Raw genomic sequence first — 16,652 nt, forward strand, 5'->3', positions numbered from 1 at the left:
ATATTTTTTTGTTAAGTTAGACTTTGCATTTGAGTCATGTTAAATTATTTTTTTAACCAATACATAAATAATTTGTATTTTTATGATTGTATTAAAGTTTATTTAGATTTTAATTAAAATTATAATTTAGTTTTGTCTGAAAAAAAAAAGTATTTTTATTAATTAAATAATCTAATCCGTTTAATTCACCGATCTGAGATGGGTCAGATCTAGTTCAAATTTTTTTGATTCACTCGTAAACGAGTCGGATCAAACTGGATTATTGGTTATAATAATTCTAAATAAAACATACCCAACTCTAGCTTCCACAGGAACAATGAATCAATGGAACACCAAACAGAACCCATCTATACCAATAAGGATCAGACCAAAAGTGCACCAACAGTGCAACCACTCAAGAGTCAAACACCAAAGATCATCCAAAAAAATCTAAACAAAAGAATTAAGGAAAAATTCATATTTCAGAACAACATTAAAAACTGTCATACATCCATTAATAATATAGTTACTCAAATTTTAGAGAGCAAACCCACTTGGCTTCATATATACATAGGTATGCATGAGTCCCAAAAGTGCATGAAACATCACAATCGAGTCTTTGATCTCAACTAGATTGCGACGAAAGCCCTAACAAATCTGCAGATTCTCCCTCAGGTTATTGTTTTATCAACTTTGAACATTATTTCTGGCACAAAAAAGAAAAAGCATCTGTACTTTTTTACGGAGATAAAAGTCAAAAGCAGAAAAAGCACTGAATTAAACAGACAAACAATATTAATGGCACGCACGCAGTACACTGCCATGCATTTTTGGCTGTAATGTAACTTGGGTGGTCCTCAAAAATGAACTCACCCCACTTATTGTTTCAAGAGGTAATTAATTAATATACCACTAACTTTTTCTCCAAAATATCCATCTACTTCTTAACTAAGAAGGTGCATGCATGTCCAAACACTTGATATGATATATAGCATCTTATTTGTTTATTTCTTCGCCACGTTACATCTTTGGATTAGATAGACAGTTACTGCATAGAAGTTAATTTTGATGTGATGAGTTGATTAAAAACAGATCCAGATATGACTTTATCATCTTGAACAACCCAGTGACATGTTTTGAAATTCCGATTCTAATAAGGAAAAAACACAGAAACTCTTTCCATTTTCTTTCCATAAACAATTTACAGAACATTGTTTTGAGAAAGTGATATATATGCATCTTAACTAAGAACATGGGTCGGTGGTGATACACACACACACATGATGTATAGCATCTGATTTGGTTAATCTGTTCACCATCCCTTTGGAATAGGGTAGTGAGTGCAGGGGGACCAATCCATGCACCGTATGGTCCCAACACTGGACAACTCTCCTTTTGTTTGGACCTTTGCACAGAGGGGGCTCATGGACACTTGTCAATTTCTATGTAGTTTTGGTCCCCTAACCAACCCTTGCAGAATCCTCTAGAATCACATAAGTTTTTCCACTCCAAACAAAACACTCTTCATCATTCTCAATTTCCAACCATCACTTTTCTTTTTCTTCATATTATCCCATCATCAAATATTTCATTGACTCAATAGTTCCTATAGACCAATTTTCTTACCTCTTCAACAGTTTTTCGTCCGTTTGTTTATGAAAGAGTCATTTTACTTTTTCAAAACTTAAAATAATATAAATAATTGATCCAACAGAACCGTTTCGCCAGTTCTATATATATATATAGTCACCAATCTCATTCAGCCACTGTTTGAATCACAGCATGCATTCACAACCTGTTTTCATTTTCTCAACCTTACTATTAAAGAAACCAAACCACATACGATAGATTTCTATAGGTCCAAGCTTGTCAACAATAACAACAACAGCATGAACAACATAGAGTCCTACCCTCCCGTTCTCCGCCACCTGGAGCAGCAGCGACATCCACCACCACCACCACCACCACCACCTAACTCCGACCCGGATGAAGAGTTTCAGGAGCCGGATCCTGTGCCCATCATAGATCTCGAGTGCTTGCACCATGAGAAGTTGGAAGAAGCGTGCAAGAACTGGGGTTTGTTTCGTCTGGTCAACCATGGTGTTCCGTTGACCCTTTTGAAAGAGCTTCAAGAGGCGGCGAAGGAACTTTTCTCTGTGTCGTTTGAGGCAAAAGAAAGTGCATGCAGTGGCAGCCCTGTGACATACTTTTGGGGCACCCCTGCCCTAACACCATCGGGGACAGCCCTAACGAGAAGCCCCCAAAACATGAACTGGGTTGAAGGGTTTGATGTGCCGTTGAGTCAACTCTCCCACTTCAACCCTCAACTTCCCACACTCGAGTCCGTAAGGTTAGAACAACATCACCAACAACTTGCATTATTTTCATTTGTCTTCTTCCATGTTTTTCTATGCCTTTTGTTTCCCTTATAGTTTATTGGTTTTTGTTTCTTTCTGGCAGGCCCTCGGGTCTATCTTTTGGACTTTCTGTCTTGTGTTCTGTGCTCTGTTGTCTACATGCATGTGCCTTCAAAAAATTCATTTTAAATCTTTTACATAAAATATATAATCTTCAATTTTCTTATCATTATTATTATTAAATTTAAAGAACATATATATAATTTTTATTATTATTATAATATAGTTTAATCACAAACCGGATACAATCTTATTCAATGAGGTTATGAAATTTTTTATATTAAATATTCTAAATTTATTGCTATAATACGGAAATATTATTAGTGTTGAAAACACATAGGGATCATGGTTTTGGTTGTGGGGTACCCGTCACCTTTTCCAGATTATGACACCTGATGGACCACGTGAACGGGTGCTTCGACCAATTAGATTGTGTATTTTCATGGAGGACGCTTATCAGATTTGATGGTAATGTTTAACTATTATAATTTCCTTCACCAACAAAATTAAGGAAAAAACGAACAAATTGAAGAGACATATATTTCTACCAATTTTGCAATTGAACCTAGTTACCTACGTGTTTTTTTTTTTATTAGAACTATGAAGCTTTTTTCAGCTATTTATGTAAATAAAATTATAAGATGAAAACAAACGTATGACCATAGCAAAATTTTAATTTTAATTAAAAACAACACAAGATATTTAATAGTTTAGCGCCTAAAGTTCATTCAGCTAATCTAATTGGTCCACGGGTAATAAATTATGAGAGGCAAACAATTAGATAAGGGAGACAAATCGATTAGGTGCTTCACTTTTTTTATTTTTTTATTAGGTATAGGATAAGGTTGAATCTTGTTTTATATATATTATATTTCTTCACATAATTCATATAAATTAATTACTTGGGCATCCGATATAGGCAACAGCTCAAAAACTAATTATTTCAACATCATCAAAGATAGCCTCTTTATCATTGTTATAAGGATTGTACGATATTGAGTTTAAATGTGTTTGGTTTGGTAGAGTTCTGGTAATGGAGTATGAAAAGCATTTGTCGAGAATTGGCAGAAGATTATTGGAAGCTATGGCGAAGAACCTTGAGTTGAATATTAAAAACTCAAAGGAATACTTAGCAGTTGGAATGATGCGTGTGTATCGGTACCCGAATTGCCCTGACACAAATGGTGGTTGGGGCATGGAGGCTCATACTGATAGCTCAGTCATGTCCATATTGAACCAAGGTGATGAAGTTGGTGGCCTTCAGCTTCTCAAACATCATCAATGGCTCAATGTAAAACCCATTCCCGACACTTTGATTGTCAACCTCGGAGACATGATGCAGGTCCGTGTTCTTTTCCTATGTTCGTGCTTTTATGGTTATTATCAACATAGGTTCGTAATGTTGTGTTCTGGTTTGGTTTAGGCAATTAGCAACGACAGATACAAAAGTGTGACACACAGAGTGAGCATGAACAAGCATAAAGAGAGGATTTCACTGTGCTATTTCGCGTTCCCTGGTGAAGAAGTTGTGATTGAAAGCTCAAAGTACAAGCCCTTTACTTACAATGAGTTCAGAGCACAAGTGCAAGAAGATATCAAAGCCTTAGGCCACAAAGTTGGACTTTCAAGATTTCACCACAACCAAAATTCTCAAGTTTCATTGCTTTGACTCATCAGTTTCAGTTCCCTATTCTGGTGTTCTTCCCTTTATTCATGCTTCATGCTATGTTCAAAAATATAGATTTTGCTACCAACATTCCATCATAAACTTTACAATTATTAAAATGAGTTTGTTTACAACATTTTCGTTGAGAAATTCACTTAAAGAAAATAAGAAATGATGTTATTGTATATATACATGAAAAATATAATATATTTTAAGTTTGTTTATTGACTTATTATTAATATAAAATGGTGAATAACATTATAAATTTTATTATGATTTATTAACTATTAACAAGTATGTTGTTATGTATTTAAGAATAGAGTATATTCTAATTTGTTTCGATTAAAGACTAACAACATATATTTTATTTCTAATATTAGATTCTCCATTTGATTTGGTAGAAATAAAAAATAATATAATAATGTACTATTTATTTTTAGTTTTTTATTTTGATAAAAATTATTTTTTTTCAAAATATTATTCAAATAACTTGGGAGTTCCATTTTCAACATAAAGTTATTAGTCTCTCATCATTTGTTGTCTTATACAGATAAGTAACGAAATGTATTGAGATTGTTGTTAACTTATTCTTGTTTCATAATTCTCAATACTCAATAAAATATATATATATATATATATAATAATAAGTATGAATTAAATTTGAAAAATTATTGATTTATAAAATTAAAATAGTATTTAAATTATTTTGTTAATTACATTTCACAAAAATCACATGAACTTACAAAAAAAACTTTTAATATTTTATACTCTTACAAATTAAATTTATTTTGTTAATGAACAAAACTAAAATCATTAATATTTAATTAATTTATCTTAATGTTAAATAGATAAAAAATTAAAATTAAAATAAAATAAGAAATCATTATAATATATATATATATATATATATATAATCAAATAATTTTTTATAATATATTAAACCTTTTAAAATACTTGAAATACCAAATTGAACACTTTAACGAGACGTTGCTAGAGTAAATATGGGATTGTAAGGGTAATTGGATTTGACTAGTGGTAAGAATGAGGTAAACATGACTAGGCAATGGTGGTTATGTCATATAGAATTTGGGGGAAGACGTATTAACAATTGGTTAATTCTTATAGGGTAAGGGCATGAAGCTAACAGTGGTATATATATATATATATATATATATATATATATATATATATATATATATATATATATATATATATATATTGTATCAGTAACACTAATTTGAAATAGTAAAAAACCTATTTTTCTACCCAAATATAAAATTGAAGTTACGTTTTTCTAATTAAAAAGTATAAAAAACATTTTTTTAAATCAAAGAAGTGAAAGACGAAAGTTTTGACCAATCTAATAAATAACTTTTTCTAGAAAAATGTACACATTTCTTATATTATTTTGTCGTCGTCGTACGACCAAAATTCTGTATAAATATCATGATTAGTTTTAAATCCAAATTTTAAACTGAAAAAGACAGTGGTTTTTCTATAATAAGATTTGATAAAAAGAATAAATCAAAATATCTTGAGTTGAGTGTCGTAATTTTTGTTTGAGTAAAAAGAAAAGAAATAGAAAACATGTTTAGAAACCACACTACTTTTTTTTTTTTCTTTTGGTTTAAGGATCAAAGTGCATGACTTGTTTTTCTTCCCCATTTCATCTATGTTAGTCAATACAATATACAAATATACAAATGAAATCATCACAAAATATAAAAATTTCTTATCAAACATAAAAACCACACAAAAAATTAACTAAAAGTGGAAATTTTATCAACTCTATTTGTTTGACACGTAGAGAAGTATGCACATTTCTAAAATCCTAATTTTTGAGTCATAACTTTTCAATCATCCTCTCCCGTCTCTTTTTCTCTATGACCAAAATCCTATTTCTTTTTCTTCACTCTAAATGTCTCAATGTCTTTGTTGTCTTGCTTCTCACCATCTCTTCATAGGAAACCCTATTTTTTATTATTGGTCCTTGTTAGGAATCCAAGTGTGAGTCTAAGTCCCACATTGACCAGAATTAAGAAAGTAGAGCACCATATAAAGATCAAGGCCCATAAACCCATTGCCTTAAGGTTTTGGGTTGAGAGTGGTGTCAGTGTCTTATGTGGTTGGGCTCAGGTCTCATTGGTGTTGTTCTCCCCGGTGAAACCCCCTCTGTAAAACCTGACAGTCCTCACTCTCTTCTCATTGTCTTACCATTAGACTTTTGAACTTATGTTCGTCAGCCTAATTTCAATTATGTTGTCCTGCACAAAAACTTGCATGATTTAAATTGTAAATTGTTGATTATAAATATTTCCAAGAAGTCAATACATATTGGTAGAGGGTGGAAGGAGTTTGTTTCTAAGAACAAATTGGCCGAAAGTGACCCGTTTTCTTTGAACTAGACAATGACAAAAGAAGCAACAATATGTTTACCTTATATGTGAAATATTTACCGATTGTGGTCATACTAGGTGAGACAATATTAAAATATTTTAGAATTGTGGGAAGATTATGTTTGACAATTTGATCTGAAACAATTATGATGATATTTACTGTATATAATTATGTATGTATTGTGTTGGATTACATATTTTATATTGTTTTATTTATTCAAATATATTATGTTTGTTTGAAAATTTGGTTAGCAATAAATAATTTTATGTTTACAATTATTTACAAAAGTTTTGACGTCCTATTGAATTAATTTTGACATTTATTAAATATGTTATTTACTTCTCATAACAGAGTAACAATTATCAACCCAAATATTATGATTCCTCAAATTTAGACTATGAGATGAATGTAGAAGGACATTTCAAATAATTCAACCAACAATTTATCATAGTTAGTCTTACATTAATCATTATTGAATTCATCTCTACTCTTATACTCCAATTATATTTGTTTCTTAACATTTTTGACCCAACAAATGGTATGACTTGCTATAGATTTTATAACATTGATCCCACAATTCAATTTTTCATAACTTTTTACTCTGTTAATTTGAAAAAAAAAATATAAACAATAAAGAAAAATCTATCAGCTTAACATGTTTTGTGATAACGACTATTTAAAGAAGTCCTCCAATTGTTTGATTTCATTCCCAAGTGTAATCTTTCATATATTTTTGACTGTATAAATATGTTTTGAAGTGGTTGGTGGATGATTGAATTATTTTACTATGCATTCTACTTCAAATTTTCAATTTTTAACAATTTGAAATATCTTCTATTACTTATCTAACCAAGCTATATCTATGAAAGTTTCAAATAATGTGAATCAATCTAATGGGTGAAAGTAAATACCATTATTAAATTCACAAATGAAAACATACTAAAGGAAAACTAGGTGAATAAATCTACTGGTTTCCACTAGTGCAGAATTCCCATTTTACCTCGTCTTATATGCCTCGGTTGGTCAGGAACCGAAGCATATAATGACGCGGTGGCATTTTTGCAATTAGAGCCAAGTTTTAGGCCTCGGTTCTCCAAATACCCGAAGCCAAAGAGGGGTATAGGCCCCGGTTCCCCCAAAACCGGTGCCAAATAGTGGTATAGGCCTCGGTCTAGTAAGACCCGAAGCCAAAAAGTGGTTGTTTGGCCTCGGTCTAAGGAGACCCGGTGCCAAAAGGGGATTTATGGCTTCGGTTCCCCTAACAACCGAAGCCATAGGGTTTATTTAGGGTTCGAATTTCGCGAACCCTTCTTCTTCCCCGCGCCCGCGCCTCCGCAACTCCTTCCCCTTGCTCTCTCTCGCTCTCTCTCTCTCTCTCTCTCAATCTCTCTGCTGCACCCACTGCCACCACACCCTCCAAGCTCGCCTTCCAATTCAGGCCCCTCTCCATGGTCGCGCTCGGTGCTCGCAATGTGGTCGCGCCCACCGTGGCCTTGCCTCCCTCGCTGCTCCGACCTTTCTTCTCGCGAGACCCACACCAGGTCTGGAAGCCATGCCATGAGCCCTGTTGTCGCGCTCCCAACGGTGATTGAAGTCGCTGCTGCTCGCGAGACCCACACCAGATCTGACTCGCCGGCGATATTTTCTTTTCCTCCTGTGGTTTCTCCGCTTCTGATTAGATGTGTGTGTTTGGGGAAGAGGCTTGAGTGTTTGATGCTAGAATGGAATGGGGGGTTCCGATTAGGTGTGAATGGAGGTTGCAGGGAGAAGGAGAGGCTCGCCCACGCCGGAGAGACCCTTGCAGGGCATCTGGAAGGTGGTTTTTTGCGATCGTGAAACTGGGTATATGGCACCGGTTTTGAAACAACCGAAGCATAAAACTGGGTATATGGCTTCGGGTGATAACCGAGGCCAAAAGGGGTACATTTTGGCCTCGTTCCAATATGCCTCGGTTCCAGACCCGAGGCAAAATGTGAAAAACAACCGGGGCAGAAAGCCCTTACTATGCATTCTACTTCAAATTTTCAATTTTTAACAATTTGAAATATCTTCTATTACTTATCTAACCAAGCTATATCTATGAAAGTTTCAAATAATGTGAATCAATCTAATGGGTGAAAGTAAATACCATTATTAAATTCACAAATGAAAACATACTAAAGGAAAACTAGGTGAATAAATCTACTGGTTTCACAGCATGCAGGCGTGGGTGTGACTTTTTCCTCTACTTTTGAATATTCAAACTGAATTTGGCATACTGCATCATATGGAAATGTAGCATTACTTTGTTTTTTTTTTTTTAAATTGTAATTGTTTTAATTCTTTAGTAATTAAATGCTTTTGACAACTTCTCTTTCACATGTTTTCGAGACTATATGTTCTCAAGAAACTAAATAAAAGTGTACTTGGTAGATCTGAGAAATCATATTTTGTCAATTGATTTTTGTTAATTTAATTTAATGTTTTTTATTGTTACATTTTAGATTTTCATTTTTTAAAATAAGACATTCTTATAATTATAGGTATTTATAAAAAATTTAGAGAGTATAATTTATGATTATTTTTGTAATAAAATTGAGAAAGCAATAAAAGTAAATTGTGGGAGAGTAATTATATTTTGTTATATGTAAAAATAACAATTTATCATTACTATCAAATGTATTGTTTTAATATAATAATATGTCCAAGAATGTAAAAAATATATATGAAGATTTATATTTGATTTAATTTTATGAATTAAAAATATTATCTTACAATAGTTTTAATGTATTTATTTTTCTCTTTTTCTTTTGCCTTATACTATACAGAAATGAATTCTCACTTATTTTTTTCACACAAAAATATTGGATAAAAATATATAAAACTAAAACTAGATTTGATATAATTCATAAATACGATAGTTTTATTAACATTTATTACATAATTAAAATTATTATTTTTTAATAAAATTGTATATGAATACAATATCTATATAAATAATATATTCAAAATGTTTAAAATTTAGTTAATACAATTTTCAATTGAATTAAAATCACAATATTATCTATTTTCTATATTTATAGTAGTATTTTTGATTGCTATTAACTAACATATATCATTTTTTCAATGTTAATTAAAAATGTAGAATGATACAAACTTTGTATGCAATTTTTTTTTATTTATTCTGATACAATGAAAATCTACCTCTAATAAAATTATTAAATTTTTTAATAAAATATAATTAAATTTCATCTTTTTCGTCCAATATTTATATATGTATAATCACATGTACCCGTTTCAAAAATAAAAACAAAAAAATGATTAAGATACTCATTTTAAATGATGATAAAAATGTCAAGAGTATGACTACAAACTATAGTTTGATGGAAAATTTCTGTGTGATAAAACCTAACAATAAACATCTCATCATTTTTTGTTTTTTATTTGTTATCAACATAATATCTAACCTAGAAAATTTTGTGCAAAAGGTTAAATTTATATTAAGTTTTAGAATTTGAAAAATACTTATAACTACATATATATTTTGGACATAAAATAAATTTTTAAAGAATTTAAAATTTCTATTTTATTTCTGTTTCTATCCTGAAAAACTTAATTTTTGATATACCAGGATTCTTAAAAACAAATATTTAAATATGTTTTTTTTGCATAAATAAAATCTTTAAGTAAATTATTGGTTTAAAAATCTTATTAGAATTCAATTCAAGCTATTGGTTTTTTTATTTTTTAATATTTTATCAGTTATGTTTATTTGTATTCATGTTTTATTTTTTTTGTTATATTCAATTTTATTGTCACGTGAATCTGCCATTTCAATAAAAAACAAATGCCTCCATATAGTAAATATTGTAAATGAATTTGAATTAAATATTTGTAGAGATATTATATTTCCTAAAACAAATCATATTATAAATATTTTTTTTCTACAAGATTATTGAATACTATATTTTAAATATATTGTTTTTACAATAGATTAAGTTATATAATATAAATTCTTTCTCTCATTTTATATATTTTTTAAAATACATCTAATTAATTAGGTGTGAATATATTTTTATTACTTATTGTATAGTTAATTTTTTTTATAAAACTATATATAAAATAAAATGTGTTTTATTATTATTATAGTTTTAGTTTATATTAATGAACTTATATACTTTTAGAATATCATTTTAAATGAATAAATAAATTTATAGAAGCAAAAGTAAATTTTGATTTAGTTTACAAAAAAAATACACTATTTCCACACAAATATCGAAATTATTTTCCTAAGAACTTTTAATTAAGGATAATGATACGTTCACAATTCATATTTTGACAATTTTCTGTCACATATTCTAATTAATTTAAAAAGATAAAAGAAATAAGAAAATTATAAATGGAAGATCACTTAAACAAAATTATAAATGAAGTTGTAAAAAATAGATGGTTAAAAAATAATTTTCTTTTAATTAAATACATTACTTTTGCACAAATATCAAATTATTTTCATAATTGTTAAACATTGTTGTGAATAAATGTTAAACTAATTTTTATGCAACTAATATATTTTAATTATCTATAAAATATAAATATTAATATCAATTAAAGAATATTGGTTTTAAATATAATATAAATAAATATTAATATCAATTAAAGAATATTGGTTTTAAATATAATATAAATAAATATTAATTTAATTTAATTTTTGGGTATAAATATTTACATTAATATCTCATTTATAGTGTTTATTAATAACTTTAAATATTTGAAAAAAAAGTCATCATTTTTATACAATTTAAATTATACAAGTTTTTTTATTAAAATTATAAATCAAAACATATAGACATCCTAATTTATTGCATAATTTTTTCTAACTTTAAATATTATAATTATTTATAATAACATAAAACATTATATTTTTAAATAGTTCTGTGCATTGTACGGGAAAAACACTAATATTTATAAATTTTAATATCAATTTCATTTTATTTTGTACAGAATAATATTTCATAATATATTTACTTTTTATTTTATTTTTGTACATATATTTTATATTTTGAACGGATCATATTTCATTTACTTGCATCATTATTAATTTTTATTTCATTTATTTGCATGATTATGATTTTTTATTTTTTATTTGTGTTTTGATCTTTTTTTATTTTTATGTGTACATATTATGGATAAATATATTATTATTATTGTTATTTTTATTTATATTATTATTACTATTATTAGTAGTATTTTTAGTATAATTTATTATTATTATTATTATTATGATCTTAAAAAATTTAATATTAAAATAATATTATTTATTTTTAATTAATTTACTTATAAAAAATATTCATGATCAATTATTTAATTTTTTATATTATCAAATTCTTTATTTAAATATTATTATTTTAATTATATATAATTACAACATTTAATTATAATTATTTAAATAAATTAATCATTCAAAAATAATAATAATTATATTATTTTTCATTAAAACTAATATAAAAGAACAATCCGTGCATACGCACGGTCTCAAACTAGTTTCTTCTATGATCAGTTATAAATGGGATTTAATGGTGTCAGTTATAAAAAAATATATATGTATAAAATTTCTCTCCTTCTTCATAAATTTGCTCACCATGGATTTAATGGTGTCAGTTATGAACAATTTCAACATAAAGACATCATTTTCGTCTTCTTTTATTTGGAGATAGTAAATTCACAACAAATAAGAGCATAAGGTTCCAGAGAATAAAATTTCTCTGTTACGTTACTATTTTATAGTTAAAATCTTTTAAGATCAATTATAATTATATTATAATTGTAAAATTTGGTGACAAATCTACATTTAAATAATTATTACAGTATAATAATAGTTATATTTTAAAACTAAAACTTATTTTATAGGTTTGAACCGACCTATGTTTCCACTAATTTAAAATTATATTTTCTACTATGACATAATTATTATTTAATTTGTAAACCAGTAATAACAATGGAAATTAAAAGTAAATAATCATATTTAAATAAAATAATAATTCTTAGTCTATTTATTTTTTTATTTAGCATAATGAAATAGTGTTAAAAAATAAAGAAATATTAATTAAAACTATATAATAAATAATACAGTTTAAAGTTTAAAAAGTTATAAATCAAAATTTAATTATTAATGAACATTTAATAATATAATATATTACAAATATTTGCATAATCATGTTTATTTTAATATGTACATAGAATAAACCAAATTAATAAATTATAAGAAAAATTTACAATAGCAGTTAAAAATCTTGAACTCGTCTGTAGAGTCATTTAGTTGAACTGTTACTAAGGCATTAAGAGTAGACTAAATCGTTTTTATTTACTAAAGATAAGATAAAATAATCTAATTAAAGGATGGTAAAAATAATTAATAAATTTTGAATTGAAAATAAACACGATTTAAAACTACTTCTTTTAATATTTTTTTATAAATTAGAGTGATGTGGTGTATATCTTATTTGGTCTATTATATATATTTTATTTTATAAATTTTTAACATTAGTTAATTATAATTTAATCCGAATCTATTTCTATTTTGACCGGAAATTTTCACATTGATTGAGCATGGATATAGGTATGAGAAATCTTTGACTTTTTCACTTGGGTATGGTGGTGTACATATCCGTCCCGTTCTCGTCTCCATATCCGTCATAATACCTGTTCCCGTCATATTTCTGTCTCAGTTTAAATTATTAAAATATTCACGGTTAAATAAGTAACTTTATATATATATATATATATATATATATATATATATATATATATATATATATATATATAAAGATGATTCTATCTTTTGTGTTCACATTTCATAATGTCAATTATACCCTTTACAATATAATTATTTAAATCATCAACAATTAATTTCTCTATTCATTCCACTTTTTTTTAATAAATATAAATTTATTTTATATATTAACTTAATAATATTACAGTATTATCACCTACTAACATATTATCATTCATATTTAAAAAATGCTCACACAAGCGCGATAGCGCGCCTGTGTACGCTAGTGTGTATATATATATATATATATATATATATATATATATATATATATATATATATATATATATATATATATATATTATACACTTTCTATTTTTTATTTCTTGTAATTGTTTAGTTTGTCGTAAAATTCATTTGCATCTCTAACATATTTTTCATTTTATCATAACCTTTATGTAATTATATTCAAATGATGTATGTCAATTAAATATTTTATATGTCTCACATTTAAATATTTCTATTCTTTTTTAATATTTTTAGTCATTGTATATTCTCCTTTCACATGAGAATGTTTAACACTCCCAATATAAGTGACTAATAGCAAAAACCTTTCACTCATTAGGTAATATAAAAAATGTATATTCTTTACTCTACTATTATCAAATTTTGTTATTTCTCAACCATTGACTATGTTAGTATTTGAAAAGTTTTCTTAGATAAGGTATTTTTCAATCTTATCATATCATTAATTATATAAATTTTTTTCCTTTGTGTTGTTTCATTCGAGTGTTTCTCAAGTTGTTCCTATGACACATTTCATAACTTTTTAATATTTTTATTTATTGTTTATTTTTATCATGTAAAATATTACTTTGATATATTTTAGATAATTATTTTTTATTTTCTAACTAATTATCAATCATATTGTAATTTTGTCACTATAATTGTTTGATTTACTATGATATAAAAATTCAATGTAATTACCATGATTTTTTTATCACCATCCAACATATATTGAAGTTCAAAATATACAAAATATATGTTTATTGGTTTAATATTTGTTCTTTGTGTAATTTTGATCAAGTGATGTATTATAACTTTATTAGTGTAAAACATTCATTATAATTACAAAAATTGAAATAAAGAAGCATTTAAAATATATTATAATTTGAATATTTATTTTCCTTAAATATTTTAAAATATATATTTTTAAATTTTATCAGCTAGATTTCATTAATGTTTGCATATCTAATAAATGTTTTGGTTATCATGATTGGTATTATAATTTCAAATGTATATAATTATAATTTCTTTCTAAATATTTGATAATATTATGTTTCTTTCACCATAATTTTTTATTATTTTATAAAAAAGAATTAATTAATTAATATTGAAATAGTAAGAAAATGGGTACGGGTATGAGTAGAAAAATATACATGTTATCCGGTGGGGAAGGATGAGACAAAAATTTAATAACCGTTGGATTTAGATATGAAAATGTTAAAGAATTTTTTATATAGAGATAGATATAGAATAGGAAAATATGTCTCCGTCTCGTCCCATTATCTTTCCTAATAAGGAATTGATCTCATATTAATGAATAATATACAATTTATCATGTAATAATATAGATTAAAAATAAATAAAACATTAATCAGCATATGGTCTTTGATTTTATGTTGTATTCATCAATTATAAGATCTTACAACTTAAAATATACAAAAAAGAATTATGTTAATTTTATACAAAAAAATAATAACAAAATACTGAACATTATTTATATTATGTATGTAATTTGTTATTAAGGGTGTGGTGTTTCAATTTTCAAAAAAAATCAATTTCTTTTTTTTATTTTTAATTCAATTTAGTCTTTGTAACTTTTAAAACAATATAATTTCTTCATCTCCAATTTAAGATTACATTAATAATTAAATTTAATTACAAATTAATTATATATATATATATATATATATATATATATTTAAATATTTTTTATAGTTTATATATTAAATTATTCTACCTAAATATTCGATTTTTTTTATAATAAGGTGAAATGAATTTGATATATATATTCTAAAAAAAAATTAATATGTATATATATAAGTTATCATTAAACTTAATTATTAATTTAGTCTTTTACATAAGAAAAGATAAAATTATATTGTTTTAAGAGATATGACACTAAATTAAATAAAAATTTTAAATAGAGAATTAAGTTAAACTTTAAAAAAAATTAAAATTTTTAAAATAACTAAAGAATTAAACTGAACATTTAAAAAATAAATAAAAAACTAAATAAAATAAAATAAATAAATAAGGGACAAAAATAACTAATCTAACTAACTAAAAAACTAAATCAATAATTTATTTTTCTTCTTTCAAACTTTTTTTCGTTTCCAACTCACTTCATAAATTCTAACGATGATTTCTCTCTTTTTCCTTCTCTTTCTCTCTCAACTTATATGTTAATAGTAGTACGGTTAAATCACCGATTGATCTTTTCATTAAGATTATGTGTGAGTGATTACTAATTTAAAATACTGTTAATTTTAAAAAAATTTATTAATGTTCCAATTCTTTTGTTAATTTAAAATACTTTTTTAAAAAAAAAGTTACTTTAATTCATTTATTTTTTAAATTTTGAGATCGAAATATATTAAAGTATAAGAGAAGCAAAAATTATTATTTTTACCTCTAATAATAAGAAATAAAACTATAAACATATTTAATCTTATTTATGTTATATATTAATCCTTCCTCCCACATTAATCATCCATTCATGCATAATCAATTATGGCTCATTTACACATTTCTTCTTTTGATCAGTTATAAATGAAATTTAAGTGTCAGTTATAAAAGAAAAAAAAAGACAGCAAAATTATAAAATTTCTCTCTTTCTTCACTCACTAGGGAGAATTTGAACATACCCTGCCTTTATGAATAATTTAACATAAAACAGAAAAAAATCATTTTCGTCTTCTTTTATTTGGAAATCATTTTCCTTTCAAAACTAAAACATTTTTTATATGTTTGAGCGGACCTATGCTTCCACTAAGTTGATACTATATTTTCTACTATGACATGATTATTATTTAATTTGTAAACCAATAATAACAATGAAAATTAATAGTAAATAATTAAATTTAAATAAAATGGTAACAGTTAGTCTAATTCTTTTTTTTTATTTAGCATAATGAAATATGGTTACAAAATTAAGAAAATATAAAATAAAAATATATAATAAATAATACAATTTAAAGTTTAAAAGTTATTAACCAATTTTTAATTATTAATGATGGTTTAATAATATAATATATTACGAATATTTGCATAATTATGTTTATTTTAATATACACACAGAATAAACAAAATTAATAAATTATAAGAAATATTTACAAAAGCAGTTGAAAATCTTCAACTCGTCTTTAGATTCATTTAGGTG

At 26.0% G+C, this 16,652-nt stretch overlaps 1 protein-coding gene across 1 annotated transcript; it reads left to right on the forward strand.

Moving 5' to 3' along the window:
* The first annotated feature begins 777 nt into the window (after window positions 1–777).
* LOC114188509 (gibberellin 2-beta-dioxygenase 8-like) lies at window positions 778–4,193 on the forward strand. The gene is made up of 4 exons (XM_028077082.1): window positions 778–815; window positions 1,694–2,329; window positions 3,420–3,738; window positions 3,820–4,193. Exons 1-4 carry the CDS (start codon window positions 778–780, stop codon window positions 4,063–4,065), a joined length of 1,239 nt encoding a protein of 412 aa, XP_027932883.1. The 3' UTR covers window positions 4,066–4,193.
* Window positions 4,194–16,652: the final 12,459 nt, after the last annotated feature.

The sequence above is a fragment of the Vigna unguiculata genome, chromosome 6 (genome assembly GCF_004118075.2).
Source record: "Vigna unguiculata cultivar IT97K-499-35 chromosome 6, ASM411807v1, whole genome shotgun sequence".
NCBI lineage: Eukaryota > Viridiplantae > Streptophyta > Magnoliopsida > Fabales > Fabaceae > Vigna > Vigna unguiculata.

Coding starts and splice junctions, on each gene's coding strand:
- LOC114188509 (XM_028077082.1), top strand. CDS start 778: ATGGCACGCACGCAGTACACTGCCATGCATTTTTGGCT. Junction 2,330..3,419: donor CCCACACTCGAGTCCGTAAG/GTTAGAACAACA, acceptor TTGGTTTGGTAG/AGTTCTGGTAATGGAGTATG. Junction 3,739..3,819: donor ACCTCGGAGACATGATGCAG/GTCCGTGTTCTT, acceptor GGTTTGGTTTAG/GCAATTAGCAACGACAGATA.